At 24.7% G+C, this 22,995-nt stretch overlaps 1 protein-coding gene across 1 annotated transcript in view; it reads right to left on the reverse strand.

Moving 5' to 3' along the window:
* Positions 1 to 22,995, reverse strand: part of LOC111625861 (syntaxin-binding protein 5-like) — a 181,612-nt gene that overhangs the window by 101,564 nt on the left and 57,053 nt on the right. The window contains exon 2 of the mRNA XM_023369101.1: positions 2,153 to 2,250. Coding sequence (XP_023224869.1) covers positions 2,153 to 2,250 — 98 coding nt within the window. The remainder of the gene's footprint in view (positions 1 to 2,152; positions 2,251 to 22,995) is intronic.

Raw genomic sequence — 22,995 nt, forward strand, 5'->3', positions numbered from 1 at the left:
GTTTACAGATATTTTTATCAATATGCAATAAAAACTAATGGACTAATTTAAACTGTTACGCTAAGAGAAAAAATAATTATATGAAAATAGAAATATCTTCCTTAGAATCAAACAAATATTTTCAATTCCATGTCTAAATTAAATTCAAACATTAAGTTATAGTTAAACAACAAAATTTAATTACTTAAAATTTTGATCGCATAAAAATCTGTTAAATTTTATTGACATTACTGAGGTTATAAATAATATGTAACGATAAATATCATATAAAAATTTTAATCGAAACAGATAGTTTGCAGATAATATAATGTTTTACTTTTACAGGTATGATACCATTTACGTCATACGAAATATTTCATCTGAATAATACAGTAAAGAAGACGGGATTTGGCAGTTGTGTCGCAGGTTTGGCCCAATTCCAGTCGCCAATAGGGGAAGAAAGTGAGAGGAAAGGTATGCGAGCGACGCCAAGCATCGTACTGCTATGACCGCCTTAGAATATTGATTACGTCCTAGCACAGAAGAGATTCCTGTTACAATGCATGTGTACATAGATAGATATAGTAATGCGAAGCAATAAGAATCTTCTCGGATTTTGCGGCTTTCTACACATATATTGAAACCTTACAATTGAAACGAGAACAAAAGAATAATGCGAGATAAGATGTATATTTTATTTAAAAAGAAATTCATATACGCTGCACATGAAATTTTAAGAATCCTTTTCATTATTCGTAGTCAAGTGTATAATCTGAAAAAAATTAATTTATCTAAAAATTTATAAATAGTAACATAAGCACTATTATTTTTATGGAAAACTTTACATTATTATTTTTGCAATACATAAATATAATTTTATTTATTTGCAATAATTGAAATCAATCATCTCCCTCAAAATTTAAAAATTAATATGTTTGTTTAAATATTAAAAAAAATATACAACGATTAATTAACGAAAAGGGAGAAAAGCAAATCTTAAACGTTGTTCCTGCCTTATTTTTATAAGCTGTTATACTATCGCAGACCATGGCTGCGTTTATACAAATAGGTATTTGATCAAGCGACTGCGCAATCGCTTATAATTGCAGCAATTAACTAGAATGCCTTATGTCAAGACCAACAATGAAACCTTTCCTATCATTACCGTTCAACGCCCTTTCTAAGATTACCTGTCATATGCAAACATTTTAAAACGTTAGTACATATAAGCTCATTTCGAATAGGTAAATGAAAATTTCTTTTTTTAAAAGAAAAACGATGGAAAAAAGAGAAGAGAAAAAATAGTAGTGATTCATATAACTGGCAATGCTTTTTAAATCGAACGGGTGTGGTCAGTTCAAGTGATCACGTGACACTTGACTAAAAATCTAATGAGCCATAGAAAATCGAGCTGATATTTTCGTAGGTCTCACTATTTCTTTATTAAGTACTAGTTTCAGACTAATTTTATTTTAATCTACTAAATTTTTTAGTAGATCTGTTTTTAGTGTTATTTTGAAAAATCTCTCTCCCCTGTCTGTCTGTGTTTGTGTTTCAGATACATCATTACAACTAGAACATAAGAACGCTGCATTAAATAAAAAAAAAAAAAAAGACTGTTTAGACATGATATATTTATTTACTAAAAAGAAAACTCTTTTTTAACTGTATCATCACTTTTAATTACATTTGAGAAAAGCAAATTAAGAAAAGTAAAACAAAACGTATTTTACTATATTCTATTATAATTTAATTTTCAGTTAAATAAAAATAAAAAAAAATTATATTAAATAAACATGTCCATATTTTACAAAATGTGAAAGGAAAATCTAAAATTCTATATCATTGGTTATTTCAAAATGCATTTATTGATTGGTGGTATGTTTCCAACTGGATCATCAATCGATTTTCAGTTTGTGCTTATTTCATATCGTATAAGGCAACAGGTCTATTCGTAATGTTACTCTAGCAACAATAGTGGAAAAGATCAAAATCAAAAACAGTTTTCGAATTCTACATTTACAATAAAAAATTTATATTATAAATAATTAAAAAAAAACATTTCTTTACAATATTAAAAAGTTTTTATTGATTTGTTGACTTACCTGCTGAGTTTAAAGTTTTATTTATGTATATTTATGGCATTTAAAAAGTATTCAGTGATTAAGGATACAACCTGAGGGATCCATTTTTCGTGCCAACTACTAGAAGACGTTGCACAGGATCATATGCTATGGCTGTAGGCTGGAAGGGAAACCCATGACGAAGGGTCTGCAAAACAATCATCATAAATAAATTAGATCACAAAAAGCTACCTTATAATGCTTATCGATATTAATCTAATATACTATCAAACATCAAAACAACGTTTATTTCATTAGAAATATGTATTGTACTCTTACATTATTGCTATAATAACAGTTAAAATGTTCCTTTATAAAAATTTTACATAATTAAGTATTCTGAAAATAGGATATAATCAAATATTTTAAATAATCCTTCAACACTTTCTCATTTCTAACAAGTATTTTGTATCAGCGACAGATGTTCATATTTCATTTGGTAATAAATACTAACTTCAAATGTAAAAAGATGTTCAAATTTATTAATGATTGTTAAAATATTCATATCCTGATTATTATTATTATTATGACATTTAATATAATTATATCACTAATACAGTTCTTCGATCATCACTTAAATAAGCAATTTCGAAAGCATTAAAACAGAAATTTTCTTCGTATAATCAAATTTTATAAAATTTCATTATAACACCTCATAAAATATCAGTAATTAAGTCATGTCATTTTGCCATCTGTTAAAATTTGTAATATTCTTCAATATATATAAATGGTGATTAAAACAATAGTTAAACCCTTAATCTTTACGAATTATTTGTAAGTAATCAATATATGCTATATCAAATTAATTTAAAAAAAGTGAATATTTTAATGGTGACATGTTTTGTAATAAAACTGTATATAATAGAACTATAATGTTACAAAAATAAGTGATATTTCTTCCTTTAGTTTAAAATACTATTTTAGAATGAATTTTGAGAAAATGCTCTTCCAATTTTTATAAATATGACTTTGTATTCCATATGATAGTTGAATAAGATTTTGATAAAGTATTGTTTACTATTTAATTTTATAGTAACTTAGATGATATATGTTTTATTGTTTGCCAATTCCTTGAATCAACGTGTGTTTATTAGATTTTGTTTAATGCGTTTAGCTGTTTCCTAACCGAAGCAAGATATAACAAGATCATGATGTTTGCATTCTCCTTTGATAACTTATGATCATATAGGGTCAATTTTAACGAAAATTCGGAAAGATAAATAAAGCAAAACATTATGGTGATGGTTCTCTTTCCACTATCTTGATAACGACCAAAACACCAAACGTTATTTTACCGTTGATATCTCACAAATATACACAAAATATTAAATCCTATATAAGAAAGAAAATCAAAGTAGAAAGACTATCTACATTTTCTATAGTATTTTGTTCAATAAATATAAAAACTTTCACAAAATTTGAAGAATATTACGCAAACGAGAAAAAACTAAACTATTTTTTTCTATCTATATCGTGAGTAAACTTTGAGGATATTTCTAATTTGAACCATATTTCATTACCGGTATATCAAATTTATTCTTTTAGGAAGTAGACTTATATGCATTAATTGTTTGCTGAAGATTAAATATATGAAAATCGAAATTTAAAATTCAACATTTCCAAACCGATACAATGATTGTCTATACTGTATAACCAAAAAGCAGCAAGTGTAAAAATGTATGTACTAAATATAGATACAAAATATAATTAATATTAAAACGTTAAACGAGTATAATTTAATAATATCTATATATATATATATACACACACATACTTTTTTTTCATAAGTTGTACTTGTAATTATTATATTTTTATGAATAATATAACTTATAAACTCAAATATTTCTTACAAATTTATTAAACATTTCAGATATTCTGATTTATACTTAACAAAGCAACAAAAAAGTAAAGATAAATGAATTTAATTTTACGTATCGTCCGTAAATTAAATTTTACGAAAAGATCAATTTTACAAGAAAAATTTTCAAAAGTTCGTTACAAAAAGGTTTATTTTTTCTGCTAAATATTCTAANCGAAACCTATTACCATGTAAAATGATAACAATTTAGATTAGTAAGAAAATTAATCAAAATCATCTCTTTAAAAAACACTTTTTTAATTATTTTTAAAACTTTATTTCATTAAAAATATATGCTCTCCACCTCAAATCAGTACTGCAGTGTCCTGCTAGCAACAGAGTTGTGCCAGTCATCTATCTAACAACTCTCAGGGGGAAATTTTGAATTAAAATAACACGATTTCAGGTAAAAACTGAGTTCGTATACAGATAAGATTAGGAGCAGGAGCCCCTGATTTCCATATCTGACCTCGGATTTCGTCTATCTGACTCGTTTCTCGAGAGTAAGCAAGGATAGACATGAAAATTTATAGGTTATAATTTTTTTTCAAATTGTAGCCCAAATATCATTAGTTAAAATTCAGTAATAATTTCTAGGTTTAATGTTACTTATTTCATAATTTAGTTTATCTTTCAATTTTTAATTGTTATGCCTTACTTTATATTACATAATTTATAATAGCAATAGAAATTCACTAGTTACAATATATTAAAGTATTTTTGCAACAAAATTTTTTGTAATATAAGAACAAAAATATGGCAAACTTTTGATAAACGGAAAAATAAAGACAAAGCATCCTTAAATATTATCATTTTTTAAACTTGATTATATAATATTAAAATCCTATCAAAACAATATTAAAAAAAGGAAATCTGAAAAATGCTAGTTTCTCATTGGCAACGATTTAATCCCTACAGTTTCACTGTGCGGATGATTGAAGCCCATCAATTTTTACGGATCTCTTCAATGACAAGTGAAATTATCAGCAACTCCTGGAAATCACACTTTCTTTCACTATTCTCTGATCTAAAGAAAAAATTATTTATTCTCATTTTAAAAACTAAAATGGAAACAAAGTTAATGCATTAATCATGCTTTGTCGCTTATCGTTTAAGTTATTTTTGTAGATGCACGTTTTACGTTTTAAAGAATTTTCTAGAAACATTAGATTATTGAGTATAATTAGCAGAAAGATGAACGGGAAATACGAGTTGTGTTGTCACAAACCAGAAGAACCATTTTTCAAATGAAAAGCATGAAAGATACCATTCTAACTCGAAAGAAAAAAATTCTCAATTATTATTAGTTGTTTTCTTAAAGAATAAATTACGGTAAATCCAACTTCTTTATATTTTTCTTTATTTTTATTTCTGATAAATCTCAACGCTTAAAAACAATACAATTAAAAAAAACTACATAATTACCATACTTTATAATATGCATTCGTAATTTTATAGTGTTCTAATCATTTCTATTCTTTATTAAGTAACTATCAGCTGTTATTTTTTCTTTTCAATTAATTTTCTTCAAAAGCAAAAGTTATATGAATAAAATGAATAAGGATTAATTCAGTTAATTTTTATATTTCCTTTTTCAAAATACGAAACCTATTACCATGTAAAATGATAACAATTTAGATTAGTAAGAAAATTAATCAAAATCATCTCTTTAAAAAACACTTTTTTAATTATTTTTAAAAAAATAATAGTTACTTTTTTAATCATATTCTATAGTTTGCTTTTAGTTTGTATCATATAAAAGTATACAATTTGGCACATAAATGGTCACAATTTCGCAAAGGTTTTACAGCATTATTGTATTGGATAATAAAATCAAGTTATTTTGGAACTTCGCCATTAGTTACATTATCCAAGTGGATAATAAACTTACTCCAACTCTAAATGAAAAATATTTTATAACTTCAGTTATTGGCATCATCTTAAATCGATATTTAAAAAAATTCAAATCGATTTATTAAAAAATATCAAAGAAATTAAAATATTTAAACTTTTCTGTATCGTTATAAACGATACAGAAAAATTATTATATTAAGAAAAAAATAAGTATATATTACCAAAATCGTAATAAATTCAGATTATACAGACTTAAATATTATTGAACGTATGAAACAAAAAAGTCAGTACGATAATTTGAAAAGTATCTTCTTACACTAGTTAATGGTATTTTTATTATGTTATCAATTTAAGAATAACAATCATAATCCTTCATCCATTAGTATGTACAGAATAACATTCTTAGATATCTTATTTATGCAGAAAGCAATACTAAATTTAAATTGTCACGCAAACGTAAGAAATTTTCTTGAAATAACAAACAGAAGTAATCTCAGATTTGTTAAACATTTGTTTAGAAGAACGTTTCATTTTTTTTTCTAGATATATACATATATAATCAGATAGCAATGAATGAATGCTCGTAAATGATCAAATTCTAAATTACTCTAACTAATTTCAGTGAATGCAAATGTTTTTTGATGTTCAGATATGATTTAAGGAAAATGAGAAAAATAAACGTTATAGTAAACTAATTTTTTTTTATTTCAAATAAATTTATTTATAAATCACACGTTCTATCATCACATGAAAAGATAAATAATTATAATAATAATTACATATAATGTAACTGATTTATTAAATAAATTTAACGATTAACTCGAATATATAACAACTTTAATTCTTGGTAATTAGCTTAAACTATTTGATTACACTAGAAAACATTAAGTTAGCGCGTAATAAACATTAACATAAATTGTTATTTTTAAAATTTCATGTTTTAACTATTTTTAAAATTTACTTCATTATAGTTGACTTAAATGTCTGATTTACGAATGAACAAGTTTTTCAAACATTAATAAACAATTAAAAGTCTTAGCGATTTGAATTGGGAATATTTTTAGAAGGCATAATGAAAGGCATTTTTAAAATGATGTCATATTTCCAGAAATACAAAATCAGAAAATTCAAGATAAATTCTGCAATTTTCTGTTGGCTTAAGAGATTAAAAGCTTTTGCAGAGTGGTCAAATAGCAAAAATAGATTAACCCGTAATCCATAAAAACAAAATAAATTGATCACTCAGTTTTACGTTGACTCATCATTTTTTCCAAAATATCGAAAAGCCTTATTCATTCTACTTAATAAATTCATCTACAGCGATTACTAAATTTCTAAGATAGAAGAATTTGTCCATTTAAAAATACTGATAGTAATTTTATATTTTGCAATTTCTATAAATATATCAGCCCGATATATTTAGTAAAATAAATATAGTAGTGCCTTGTTGCATCGTTTATTCGGGTACATAGTTTTTTCCTCCCAAATATAAAAGCGAAAATTTGATAGAAATATTGGTTATATCGCACGGTCTGCTATATCACTCGTTTCGTTTGTCTCCCTACTTGCACGATATAACGAGGGTCTACTGTAATAAAGTTTCCTTTTTCAAATCTGCAAAACTCCTATTTTAAAAAAACAAAAATCACACGTTAGATATGAATTTATGCTATAATATGCTATATTTATGCAAACATATCTTTCAAATATTAATTCCACGAGAACAAAAACTTTAAGAGAACAAAAAGTTAATACTCAAAGAAAAGTATAAATTTTACTATAAATAAGCTAACTAAAATTTTTGAATATTTTGTGAATGTACAAATATTTCTATGAGTAATACGAATAAGACTGGATCGTGCTTGCTATTAAATATAAGTAAATTAAAATTTCGATTCTGGAATTACATTTCAGGGCCTGTTAGTTTCGTCTTTAATATGAACATTTCAACTTCAATTTTACACTTGATGATCATACAATTTTTCGCTTTACAGACAAATCGAATCATTCTAAAATGTCATTAATTTCACAAGTATATTTGTAAAATATAATAAAACCTGTGTAAACCAGAATAGCACGATGCAAATTTTTTCCCGTTTAAGCAGGTTTCCGTTTATTCAGATTCCATTTTAGACAGATTTTATTTAATACAATAAAATCTGTCTAAAATGGAAAAACAAAATAGTTGCATTTGTCCAGAAAAATAATAAAATCACTCATTTATTTCTTAATGAATACGCAGTAAACTGTTCCCAGAAATATTCTGCATTTGTGATATTTAGATCATTTAAAATAATTTATTATTGAAAATAGCAGTATACGAGTATGATCAACAACACAGAGTAATTTACGAAATTTATTTTAATAACATATGAAATAACAAACATTCTCAATTATATCCTTCTTTGTAGTAAAATAATTGAATTCCTTTAAAGCTACTACAGCTTTAAATTAATTAGAAAAGGGTATGGAGATTATTATATATAAAGTTTTATTCAAAATAAAATTTAAAAATGCTTGTTTTGAAATTATATAGTATTTTGAATTTTATGATCCTTCACCCACCAATGCGTATCTATTAAAATATTTTAGAACCAATTATTTTTAGATTCTTGTATTTTAAAACTTATTTTATTTTGTTAATTTCTGTTTTAATCAGAATTAATTGTAACTTATGCGATCTGAGTGAAAAATTATAGAATATTTTATCAATACTAGCTTAGGAAATTGATGAAACATTAGATGCGAAATGTACACAGTATTTCCGAAACATATATTTTATTTTTATTTTATCTATACATAACTTACATAATGTATATTTCTAAAATATATATGTTTTGTTTGTCTGCTATAGAAATTAAAGAGAAGCTGTCTAAAGAATTGAAAAGGGGTCTAATAAACATAACTGAGGAATCTAATTTCATGAAGAATCTAATGACGAGATTTAAAATTACTAAAATGATACTTCTGCTTAGTTAGTAATTAAAATTACCGATATACCATCAGTGACACATATCAATTCCCATTTCCGCTCCAACATGGGTATAAGGCATCGCGCTGTTTAAGGTATTGTGCTGATAATTATGTTTGCAAAACAAGAATTGAAATCGTGATTCGATCTTTCTATGATTATTGCAAATCGCTATAGAATTTCTATAAAAGCGGAAAAATTAATTATTTCAGGATATTATTAACGAATTAATTCAATTCAAACCATATTACATCACATTGTATGTTTATTTTAACATTTTCCGTCAAATTAGTCGCCTTATAGTCTTTCTTATCGCAGTTTTGGTTTCACATTTTATGTAGATGCTATTTACATTAAGTTTTAATTTATTAATTTTGATTGTTATATTCAAAAAATAGTTATTTTAATATGATCCTTGTGCCAAAACCAAAGTGTGCTTTAGTTTAACTCAACTACCGTTTCGTTGTCAAATGTGTAAGAAGTTTATTTCAACGAAATTCAAGCCAGGAATAGAAAATACAAAACTAAAATCTCATTAAAAAAAACCAATTATCTAAATAAACAGTCACATTACGATGACCATTTCACACACTCGAAGCTTCAAATCTTCAACCATTCCGATCTTTCTTTGTAGGCTTCTAGAAGGATAACTTAACTACCTCGCTGGAAATACACGTTGTAGCGATGTACGGTACAGTACATTTCCAGAGACGCGAAACTAATAATGGCGTCTCATCCGACGGAGCTCCGTTATAATGCGATTCGATTTTCTATTTTAAAAAATTAAAAAAAAATAAATTTTAAAGTACTGTATAATAAAATCTCGATTTAACGGACAAAATTTCCGACCTGTATATCATATGTGAAAATTGGCACACTGTTAATTTTAAAATACTTTTTATATGTAATTAAATTTACAGGTTATTTTTTGCTTTGCTCAAACCAGAGTGTCACTGCTCTGCTCATAACTTCACACCACGACGGGTGTGTCTCGATATATAATCCGAAGATGAATAAATAGGAAATGTGTATTTTTGTCAAATTTTAGTTTTGTTTTCCTTTTAAGAACATTTATTTAGTTAGATAAATACAATTAAAGTGTATGTCCAAAAGATGTTTGTTTATTTCGATTTAGATCATATACTGTACAGTCTCAGAACTAGGGACAGTACTGTACAGTACATATGCAGTAATACATATAGAAAACTTTTCTGTAGAATTGAACTTCTCATACGTACTTAATTTTAATTACACAACTACATAAGTAAAAACTAACTAATTTGTCAATTCTTTTAACACGCATTCGGAAAACTTACATTATTATTTAACGGCTTTAACGGACATCCCACGCCCGAATTAGTTAAATCAAGGTTTTATTGTAATTTTTTATTTAAGATGTTTACTATACAGTATAATTATTTTTTCTAAATATCCATCTCGTGAATATCCAACTAACCCCATCAATTTAACTAATTCTTTGTTTTATTAACAAACACAAAAATGTTTAGGGATCAGTAAATATAACGAAAACGAATACAGTTCAAATAGCAACATAAAAAATTTTAATGCAGACAATATATCATGTATATATTAGCGGCGTGATTGCTCTGCGCAATACTAGTATACCGATATACGATCAGTGAAACGGCCTCATTTCCGCTCCAACGTAGATACTAAAGATAGGAACCCAGTTCCGCTTCTGGAACTGGAATTGGTGGAACTGTTCCGACGGAAAAGCTTAGTACGTTAGACTAAACGGTTCCTCAGAACTGCCTAGAATGTTTCATGGAATGGAATCAACAAATAGAAGACCTTATTCCTTTCTATGTAGAAACGGAATAGAGGAAGAGAAACAGGAAATCACATTACTCTGAAGAGTGCAGTGGGCTAATAAATAAAATGTTTTTGATTGTTTATAATTTAAGTATATCATATATATGATAGAATGTGTGTTGTCTGTTTTCTATGCACTTCTGAACTTTAACCGATATGAATTTTTCCATATTTTTCTATATTCTAGGACTCTGCGGGAAATATAGGCTACCGTAGAATCACGACACACCACCTCTGATTTTATCCCTCCTATTAACTATTGGAGTGATAAAATCCGGTTAGGATTTTCATGATACTCAATAGATTCTGCAAAAATATAATTACTACAAAAGTTCTACTCCCTACTTTCTACTGATTTTATTCCCTTGATACTTCGAGATGGTAGGTTAAAATAAGAAAATTTTTAATATAGTTTTCATTTTAATGTTTTTACTTTTAGCCCGGATAGCGCAGAACATACCTGCTAGTTTTAAATAAAACTCTGCATCTAATAATAATTTTTGTGTGATTCTTCTATTAATTGAAGCTATAACAAAGTTTAAAATATACAATTTTCATTCTATTATTTAAAACTTCTGTTGAATATTGTTATAACAGAACGAGAAAACCCAAATTAAAAAAAAGAAAGCAAAACGACGATTAAAATAATCCGGCATTCATCCGGCAACTAATCTGACTTCCATATTACGAATTCCCTATAACGAATTTCTCTTTTCAACGAACTTCTGTGGAATATTGAAAATACGTTTTATATATTCACTACCGCTGCATTTTCTATTTAATGAATTCTCCGCATATCCCGGAAATAAATAATTATAAAGAAGTTCGAGTGTATATAAATTAGAAGCTATTAAGATTTTTTAAAATTAGGTGTGTCTTAATTTTTCATATAACTATTCTATTCTATCATCAAGATAACTTCGTTACAAAATGCAGATAATAATAATAATAATATTTTGGCTTCAATTATCATTATTATTATTATTACTATCATTATCAGACAATACAATTCTATTTTTAATTATATAACAAAAATACAAATTCTATTTATTAATCAAAATTCTTCATATTTCGGGAAAGTAAATCAAAACCCTTCTCAAGAAATCTAGAATTTTTTCAATATCCAAAAAAGCAAATATTTAAAACACAGTACGCAATTTTTCTAGTAGTAGTATTAAACAAATAATTGAACTGAATATTGTCTGACCTGTACATATACAGCTTTTAATTACATATATCAGAAAGGTTCCGTTTCCGATTTTTCAAATTTCTTTACATATTAAAAAAAAATTAATCACATTTGGCTCTTCAATATATATATATATANCGTATGTAAATTTGTCTTAATTAATATATATAATATATATATATTATTATTATTATTTTGAAAAGAAATAATATAATTATGTGAATGTAGATAAAACTGTAAAAAATAAAGAAGAAAATTACATTAAATAAAATAATAATTTAAAAATTACTTGCACTAGAATATAGATAGAGCAAAAAATTAAAATGAATATGAAAATTTCTTGTTAAATGTTGATCTCTATAAATTCATTTCTTAACAATGACATTGAAAATTTCTCCAAAATCTTACAATAGGAAATTACAATCACTCTATAAAAGAGAAACATAATATTCTCAACCTAAATATTATAAACAATAATACTGTATAAAATGTTAAATTTTAAAACAAGATTTCAAGAGTAAAATACACTAACAGCTACTTTAATATCACATTTAAAAGATTTTTAAATTACCAGTATTCGAAGTATATTAGGTTTAGATTATACACAAATTTATATATTTAGTTATTTCTTCGTATAAAACGACAAATCCAGATTCGGTGCGAACTTCATGAAGACTTAAAACTTCAAAATAAACAAGACATCAAAACTGAAATATTTAAATGTTTTATTTAAATACTTAACTTCTCATTAAGTATTTTCTTACGGATAAGATACAGTATAAATTAGATAATCTGACAAATTACACATGATTAGGTAGATGAGAATTTATATAAATAAAATTGAAGTAATTTAAATACGCTACATACACACATGAACACACACTATATAGCATATTTAAATTATTTATTACACATTATCCGCGTGTGTGTGTGTGTGTGTGTGTGTGTGTGTGTATAGATATATACAAACAAAATACACACACGGATAGTAACCAATCTATAACGAACGAATTTTATCTGTAAATATTCACAAGATGTAACTTATCTAACGTTCTGATTTTCATTATATAATTTAGTTAAACCGTAATGTATCAACTATTATTAAATATTCCTTTATTCTCCTTCAGGTATCGTAGTCAATAATAATATTAAATAAGTAGAAAGTACTTGTAATTTGGAGATTTACGATAAGCACTTCATTGAAACCTTCGATATGAACCATAAGAACGTGAAAGTCTTGCGAATAAATTTAATCCAATACACATTTCCATCGTATTATTTAGTTGTAGATTAAACTTAAAAAAATTCTAACTTACAAAACATTACAGAAATTTTAAATTGTTTAAATAATAATTTAAATAAAATATTTAAAGAATGAAATATATATTTTTATTATTTAAGAATTTATACTTTGTAATGAGCACACGTGATCTACATTTCCAAAAAGAGTATCTCGCTCATTTTACATTAAAATTATTTTTTAGTAAAAAAAAAAAAACGTGTTTTTATTGAAAATTTAATTTTCTTTCAGAGTAGGCTATTCCATCATAACAAGAGTTCATCTTTAAACTAATATTCTAACTTTACTAATTAAAACCTTGATTATGGTGTGAAATTAAATTTACAAGTGGAACATAAGAGATTGTTAAAGACTCGTAAATGAAAGTTAAAAATTTTTAAAAGCTTACTTTGTTGAATTAACCTTAATTCTCGGAAGTAATGGGCTGTAATAACTTTACGCTTTATGAAAAATTGTTTACTAAATAGTCCATTAATAAATTCTATAAAATTAGTTAATTTTTTATTATTAAAATTCTGAATTAATGAACATTTTAAATGCATTTTGTTAATGGTTATGGCATTTACTAAAAATATATATTAAAAAAGCGCAAACATTTTAAGTTACTTTTCAAGCTGCAATCTATTTTTAATTTCTAAATTATACGTGAAAAATACTAGTAATAATACAAGTAAATAATATATAACTAAAACATTAAATATTTCAATAGGTACTACAGATTAATACTTTGCCCTCTGTATTAATTAAAATATTGATTAATCAGTCAAATATCTTCAAATCTAATCAAGTCATCTTTCAACGAGTTTTAAATTATATATAAAGTTCAAGCAGTAAACTAGCTTCTAAAGCAAAATTCAATTAACATTTAATCAAATCAAATCTAATAATGGCGTGCAAATACGGATTTGCTACAAAATCTATCAAAATGTAATTCGATTATATAGTTATCCTTAATTTAAAATCATTGATAATATGTTTAAATTATTTAAAATTAAAGAATTTTTCAAACTTAAGTTTTAAATTAAATGAGATGTATTTAATAAAAATTGATTTTCTAATTAACAATGATAGCTGTTCAATTCTTCATTAAGTGATCAATGAAGCAAGTAGATGAGTATAGTGATTCATTAAAAATACCTTTCGGCGATTGTTTAATTACCTAAAGTAAGAATCAGTAATAACTGGTATATTATATTAATATAATATATATTACGTATTCTGCTGACTAAACAAATACCTAAATATTAGAGAAAAGAATTCATTCAAAAATTTGAAAAATAAATTTTTCAAAAAGAAACTAGAAGAATTTTGTAAAAATGCCAAATTAAATTTGTGAGTATAGATGTTTCAGAGTAAAAATTATGCGTAGTGCTGATATTGTTTCAAATTCTTCTAACTAAATTATTTTTGTTCAAAATGCTTAACTTTAAAGAAATCATCATATATTTTATTGTATTCTAGATTTCACTATATATGAATTATTCAGTCTTTCAGAAATTTTTAATTAAATGCTAAATTTTACAGAAAAATAACATTTCCAAACAGAAATATTAACCAGTGATAAAATTTTATTACTCATTTAGAAATGTTAAGTATTTAAGAATTTAATTGAAATTTCCTAACTTTTATAATTTTTGAAAACTACTTTAGATTTAAATCACTATTTCCGTTAAGTATTAAAATTGTTTAAGCTCTCAAAAAATTATTTTTAAAACTAATATTTTAGGATCCAGATCTTTATAAAATTGATTAAATGCAATTAATATTTCATTTAAGTATTGCTACATTATAAAGAGAAAATAGACACAGTTCACAATTATTAATAATCAATTTTTATAAGCCATAAAATATATATTTACGTATTTAAGTTTCAATATTGTTAGTTAATAATACTAAAGAAAAAAGTGTAAAGTTTTATTTATCCTAATCTATGTCTAAACCTTCTACTTTGAAGAATTAAAATTAACAATAGATCCAAATGTGATTTCTTTTTATAATTTAATTATCCAAATTAAGAATAATTTGCTTAAACTTAAAATCCATAATTAAGAAGGGGGAACTTCAGAAACAACAATCTACAACTAATCAAAATATTATGTTTAAATTAAACAAAAGGAAAAAAATCTATGGAATATTTTTTAAGGAGAGAACAACTTTATTTCAAAATTGATTACAACGTATTAAAAAAAACAAGCTTAGAATTTAAAAAATGTTGATATATTGGCGTTCGAACACACGTTTTTTTTTAAATTCTTTTTCATTCTTTAAAATATTCTGTTCTTCCGAAAGCTTTTGAAATATAACAAGAACACAAATTATCATGTAGGAATTATAGTTCTTAAGATTAACGGGTTAATCTATAAGAGTATCTTAGGAAATCAAAATGATTACTTTAAAAATAAAATATGCTTATCATATCTGAAGTTTTTAGTATAAGGATTATTTTAGAACCAAGTTTATTTTGTTATTTTAAACATCAATATAAGTAAAACCAAACAACATTATATAGCTATATTGTATTTTGTAAAAATAAATTTTGCTTTTTTTAAGCAATAGCTTTTCTAGTTTAAAAATAATCATAGAAACAAAGAAACTACTATTTATAACCCGTATTACAGCTTTCATTCATAACAACTATAGCACAATATGATTCTGTTGTTGAAGCTCTTTCATTGTCTCTTACAAAGACGATGCTTCGGATTCGTACCTTATCTAATTACTTATGCTGTTATCAGGTTTCACTGTAAACTCGTTACAAACTTCTCTTTTCGATTGTTTGACTCCATTTGTTCATTAAGTGTTCTTGGGATTTTAAGATGAAATTTAACTACGGGAAAGTTGGAATTGTGGATAACAATTGCTTTGTTTTATTTTTTTTTAGATTAATGTTCTTTTTAGATAATATGAAATGAAATTTTTAAAATGGCATGAAATTCTTTAATCTTAAATTTACATTTAAAAAGAGAATTTGAATTGGATTTTAATAAAAGTGACAAAAAATTAACGGCTTAAAAAATGAACTAAAAGAAAAAGATGAAAAATTTTACTTAATGTAAAAAGTTATTTAAAGGCAAAAATCTCATCTAGCTATTTTTATTCCAGATGGACAAAAGACCACGAGTTCAATGGCTACCTTTGTTATCTCAGTATAACACTAGCGACTAGTTGCTTTCTAAAATATATGAGATGGTTGTTTTTGGTTTCAAATATTGTGATATATACAAATTTACGTTTAAGAAAGAAAATAAATAAATAAATAAGAGTATAATTTCTGTTTTTAAAACATTTTGCTTTTCATGTTAGTAGTCATAAAAATGCTCCTTACATTATTAATGGATAATATATACTTAATTTTATCAAAATAAATTGTGCATGTTGTTCCTAAAAAATTTAATCTACTTTAAATTTAAACTAAAATAAAAATTATACTGTTTTTGACCATGAAATGCAGAATGATTTGCTAAAGACAGATTAATTTCTAATTCAAATTGAAAAGCAATCAATCTTCAGAGAATTCAATTGTTAATATTTTTTATACACAATTAATAATAAAGTACCTGCTATCTTTTCTGACTGATTTATATTAATGAATACTTTAATTTTTTCGAAAAATTTAAAAACTAGAAATCATAAGAACAAATAGGCATAAATGCATATTACTTCAGATTAATTAATAACATTAAAACTATAATTCACCAATAACAAATGCTTTTGAATTTTTATCTTATGTATTATATATATAAGATAATTTATGAAAACACGAACCTAATATGCAAGCTTCTGATTTTGAAATTTAAAATTTTGCTTGGATTCTCAGTTATTTTACATCTATTACCTCTAGTTTCGTTATTTTTATTTTATAACAAAGTTCCTAGTTAAAATACGAAATAATTTTAGTAACTAATAAAAAATATATGCACTTTATTCATATTTAATTGTATTATTGTTAATTCGATATGTTAACAAAGCATTTGTTTTTATAACGCAATATTAAAAGAAATAAATAATTTTTTAAAATATTAAATTTGCCGGGTCATGTTTTAAGTTGTGACGAAATTTAATGTATATGTACTGTACGTATCTATTGATTACTCAGTTTCTACATGGTTGCGGAATATTCGTTAAATTAATGCAAGTTAAAGGTGTGTCTTTTCTGCTGAACGGTCATCTCTTTTTTTTCTCTCTGCTATTCTTTGTTTTTATTTCTCCGATTTCCTATCCATTTCAATTTGTTTAGCACGAAACTAGACGCCTAAATGTCGCCAGAAATGAAATAAAAAAGGAATAAATGTTTAACAATTAATCAAATTCACTATGGTTATTTTATTGTAAATAAAATAAAAGCAATTTTCTTACAATTATTAAATTCGATTAAATTATTAAATTTCGTTAAATTATTATTTATTCATTCATTAAACATATCACATAATAGAAAATAACTCTTTAATTTAATAAACGATCTCCAGTTTATTAAATTTTAAAATTTCTAGGTTAAAAAAATATAACATTTTTATCATTATTTAATATTCAATCGTTTTATTTCACTAAATTAACCTCAATATGTTATTTATAATGTTTTCTAAACTTCAATAATAATAATAATAATAAATTCCATTATTTTAAGAAGTTAGTAAAATACATTGAAAGTTATGAAAACAGAATACACGTTTTTAAATAAATATGTTGTTCATTTAAATAAATTTCATTTTATCAAACTGAAACATTAAAATTCATATGAGTATTAAAAATCTGTTCGCAAATTTTAGCATTTCAATTTTTAAATGCAATTTTAAATTACTTTTAAAATACAAAATCTGTCAGAAAAATTTTTACGAGTAAATTTTGCAAAATTTTCTCTAGTTCACTCATTGTAGAATTCATTTCTAAAAATAATAATACTTTTCATTTCTTTAAAATATATGCTAACTTTTGAAGATACGAATACCCGAGGCATTTTTATAAAAACTGATCAAAAACTGTTAGAGTTACGATAAAGTTAGAAGGCATTTCCTAGCAATAAAATCATTTTAATCATGATAAATATTTTAAAGATGACTGCAGAATAAGACTTTATTGGAAACGAAATGACAATACTGCAAAGAAATTGAAACTTATAGTGGAAAATAAATAGATAAAAATATATTTTGTACCTAGCGGTTATATCAAAAATCATTTTATAAATACCATACTAAAAGCTTAAAATGCGTCATTTTTTGGTCTAACATTTATCATATTGTGTTGAAACAGAGCTAAAAATAAAATATTAAGTTTTTGAACAGTTTGAAAAAGATGATGTTCTTGCTACGATTATATTATTTCCAATCAAAGCATAAAATAATAATCATTTTCTTTCAACAACTTATACTTGCTAATATGATTTTAAATTACTTGTCAGAACAGATTTTTGAAAAACATTAATTAAAACTGATATTAGAATCATATCTAATTACATAACCACAAAGTTGATAAAAGTGGATAATCTATTAACGTCCTTTAAAAAAAAAAATGTATATTAAAATTCATAAATAAGACACTTTTGTTAGTAATTTCAAATTTAATCCACTATGAATTTATTAATGATAGTCTATATCAAAAATGTTAAATTTAACAATATATTGCAATCATAAATAAAATATTTGCTCTTATTATTTTGTTTATAGAAAACGTTAAAAGATTTATTTTAAAACAATTTTAAATTCTATAAACGTAATCGGAGAAATATGAAAATTTATAGTTACCCAAGCATATCCATGACATGTTCCACGTGTTTCGGATCAAATGTATAAGCAGGATAGCCCATGCGGGAAATTCCATTGCTTTGAAAATATCGATTGACTAATGAAGCTCTATGAACTAAACGCTACTATTCTATTAAGAGAAATATTTCATTTTTCTACATAACAATCCTTGATATACATTTTGTAACAAATAATTTTTCGATCAAATAACAGTCAAATAATCTCTATTTCTTTTTGTAAATTATGTCAGTTTATACTATTATTGTAAAAAATGAATGATAGCAGTTTCTGTGCCTGATATATTACAATTAGTAATAAATAAAGAACAGTTTTTTTATTTTAAGAAATAAGTAACAACAAATAATTAAAAAACCTTGAAATAACATTTGGGAAAATTCCGTTCAAATAAATAATACACGATCGCGCTTAGTTACTTGATTAATCGATATCACAAAGCGCAAAATTGATTGAATCGGTTGGTCATTCGTTCACCAAATCTAAACTCGAAAGAGCATGTTCGGAGAAAACCTGAATGCATCTAGTACATCTCACTTTTCTCTCTTTAGCAAATATTAATGTTAAGAACTAATCTAAAATTAAAAAATTAACAATTCAAATCAGTGAAAATACTTTTTTTTTATTTGATGTAAATGTAAATGATGTATCATAATATTTAAATATGATGATACATCATTTTTAACATAACAAAAAATGAAGTATTTTCACTAAATTAAAATATATATATAAATTATATATATAATAAATTCAAAGTTATTTATATCTACTTTTTATTTTTTGAAAAATTTAGTTTAGTTGCACAGAAGACGGCACCGGGAATCTACTGATCGTCACAAAATTTTTGGATGAGTGAGCGAAGCCACCATAGTATCTTTAAAAACAGTTAGATTCTTTCAGTACTGTATAGAATATCTCCAATCTATCTACAAAAATTAAGTTTTCTCGAGATATACTGTTTTAAATATTTAACAAATTTGTAATGCAATACGCAACAATACTAAACGTTGATGAAAGTGTTTATCACATGATCATGTATTAAATTCATTACTAGTATACATAATGCATTTTTTGTTTTTATATCTTTTCACAAAATTTTGTTGAAGCTGTTTTACTCAGAACAGCTTTTTAATAATTCTTGTTGACATGAAATTTGAAGTTTTCAATAGATTATATTAAATCAAAATTTTATAATTTACAGTTATTAAGAATATATTATGTAATAGCTTAATAACACATTAGCTGTTTTTAAGCTATCTTGTCAATCAACTTATTGGAATAAGTCTAATTAAAACAAAATTTAGAATAATATTCGTCAAGATAGTTTGAAAGGTGTCAAATACAGTATTATAGATAGAAAATTTTATTCGAAAATAATAATAATAATAACTACTATTTAAATCTTTATAATTAATTTTTACTATTAATTTATATGTAGATTTAGTGTGTTCTTTAGACAGTATATTTCCGTGAAAATAAGTGCACCGATGTGCAAATTTTAATTAAATGCACTGAAATGGTAATGTTTAAAAATAGAGTTTTTTACGTATTTTGCATAATATACTGCCGATTTTGCCCCATCTATAAGAGCAGGCTCTTATACTCTTATTTGTGCGGAAATACGGAATTATACAAATTAAATATTAAATCTATTGTTAGAACAATTTACAGATTTAGAAATGTCTTAGAAATACCTTTAAATTCATATACTGTATATTTCTAATGTAATATTTATGTAACCTTTAAAATAAAAGTTTCAGGTTTTGTATTGTAGAATTTAAAATCTTGTATAGATTAGAATTCAATACTGAAAATATCATTCGTTTCTAAAAAAATATTTTGCACTAAAATATGAATAATCTCGATACGAATATTGCATGTAATTAAACGGTTTTAATTTGTTTATGATAACGTTATTATCTCTCTTAAATCCTTTAATAAATTATTTTAATATATACTTACATGTTGTATTTAAAAATATAGACGAATTTAATGCATAGACACAAAATGTATATACTAAATTATTTATTTAAAACATCTTCCTCTAAATTTATTTTTCTTGCTAAAAAACACACAGTCCTTCATATTATTTCACTCTTGATAAATCTCAGATATAAGGCTACGGGATTTTCATAATATTAGAATAAAGTTTATTTCTGTTTGTTTCTAAGTAGATGGTATATACTATATAGTACTAACTTGTAAACTGATATTTAAAAATAATCCATTATTAGTTGCATAATGAAAAAAAAGAAAAAGAAAAGCATCAAAAAATTATATATTATAATAAAAATAAATAAAATGTATAAGAAAAATATATGATTTAATTACTATAAAACATTTTTAATAAAATTTTATTTATCCATTTAAAATTTCTGTAAAGTATAAAACATTATTATATAGGCCTTATTATATAATACATTTATCATTTTATTTCCTTTGTCAAAAATNTGTTAAATTTGATTCATATAATTTAATTATATACAATTTTATATCTATATGCATTATAAACACACAGTATTGTGTGTATGTATACAGTCAAACTTTACTATTTGTTCGTCTCAGAAATTGGCACACTATCAAATTGACGATAAACCAAAGTATTAAACAATAAGAATTAAACCCTATTATTTTGTGTAAGTATGTTTGAAAGACACATGGCATGACACACGCAGTATCTAATTACTGCATGAGTGATCTAATATAGTAAACTGTGAAATTATGTTTAAAAAAATAAAGAATTTTATATATTTGCTATAAGACTCAAACTTTCAAGTTAAAACAGAATATTCTTGTGCATCATTTCGTCCAAATTCTGATCAAACCAAATTCATTCTAATTCTACTTCCTCACTGTAATTAACTACTTTTATTCGAAAAAGTAATTTTTCATTCAATTTTATTTATAAAATAATTGTTTTTATCTATTTTTATACTTCATAAATTTAAAAACGATCTTAGAGTAAGTATATATTTAATTATACTAGGTGTCCTACAAAAAATTGGCCCGACTGAGATGAAACATTAGTGATGTAAATTTTAAAGTGGATATTTAGAAAGGAAAAGTGTATGAGACCAATCCAAAACTCTACGCAAACTGAAGGAAAACATTCGTAGAAGTATCGAGGCTATCGACATTAGTATTTTTATATAACATCGGTCTGAACATAATTACTAGTAGGAGAAATACGGACAAAATGACATACGGTTTTATTTTAGGTTTATAACTCTTTATTGGTAAATCAAATCACTGTCATATTCTACACCAATTATCTTTGATTCTTTAGCTATGAAATATACTAAACATTTACAATATTAAAATAACAGAAAAAAAAATATTGTTAGTTTAATTGAGATTATCCAAAATCCATTTTGTCCATATACTATGGACAAAATGACACATTACGTAAGAACAAAATGACATACAGGTAAAAACTATAAAATTACTGACAAAGTTCACAAATGAAACGCTCGGTTCTTTTAGAAATGTCAGCGCAAGAAGCGTGAGCCCAACAGAAACAATTTAAGCACCGTAACCAGTCTCCTCCAGGCTTAGATCGGGAAAAAAGATCATCGCAATATATGCGTGGACAGTCTTCTTCTTCATCATGAGAGTTATCAGGAAAATTTTCTTCAAGTAACTTTTTAGTAATATTTCGTTTCCTTTTCTCTGGCGGAGCTTTGGACACATTTTTTTTTGATTTAATTGCCTTCATATTAGGAGTAGAAGTTAAAACTAAAGAGGTTTGTCGAGTCACGTGATTCGTTGCAAGTGTTTTGTTATGTGAAAGATAATAAATTTGTAAATAATATGTAAAAAAGGAAATAAAGTTTTATACTAAAATTTCTTTTAAACAATAATGAAAGACTTTGTTTGGAAGACATTTTTGATAATTAATAAAACGTTAAACGATTAAGGTAAGTTCCTTGACTAAGCTCTTATAGACTAAATAACAGGTAGGCCTATGTCATTATGTCCGTTGTCTATGTATGTCGTTTTGTCCATATAACGTTATAAAAAAAACAAAATTATAAAATAAATACAAAGATGTTATTTTTAATGGAAAAAGTTATTTAAGTGCAACAACAAATTCTTGAGGGTTGAAATAAATACTACACAAATAGATAAAATAGTG

The sequence above is a fragment of the Centruroides sculpturatus genome, unplaced genomic scaffold (genome assembly GCF_000671375.1).
Source record: "Centruroides sculpturatus isolate CEXI.00-Female unplaced genomic scaffold, Cexi_2.0 scaffold319, whole genome shotgun sequence".
NCBI lineage: Eukaryota > Metazoa > Arthropoda > Arachnida > Scorpiones > Buthidae > Centruroides > Centruroides sculpturatus.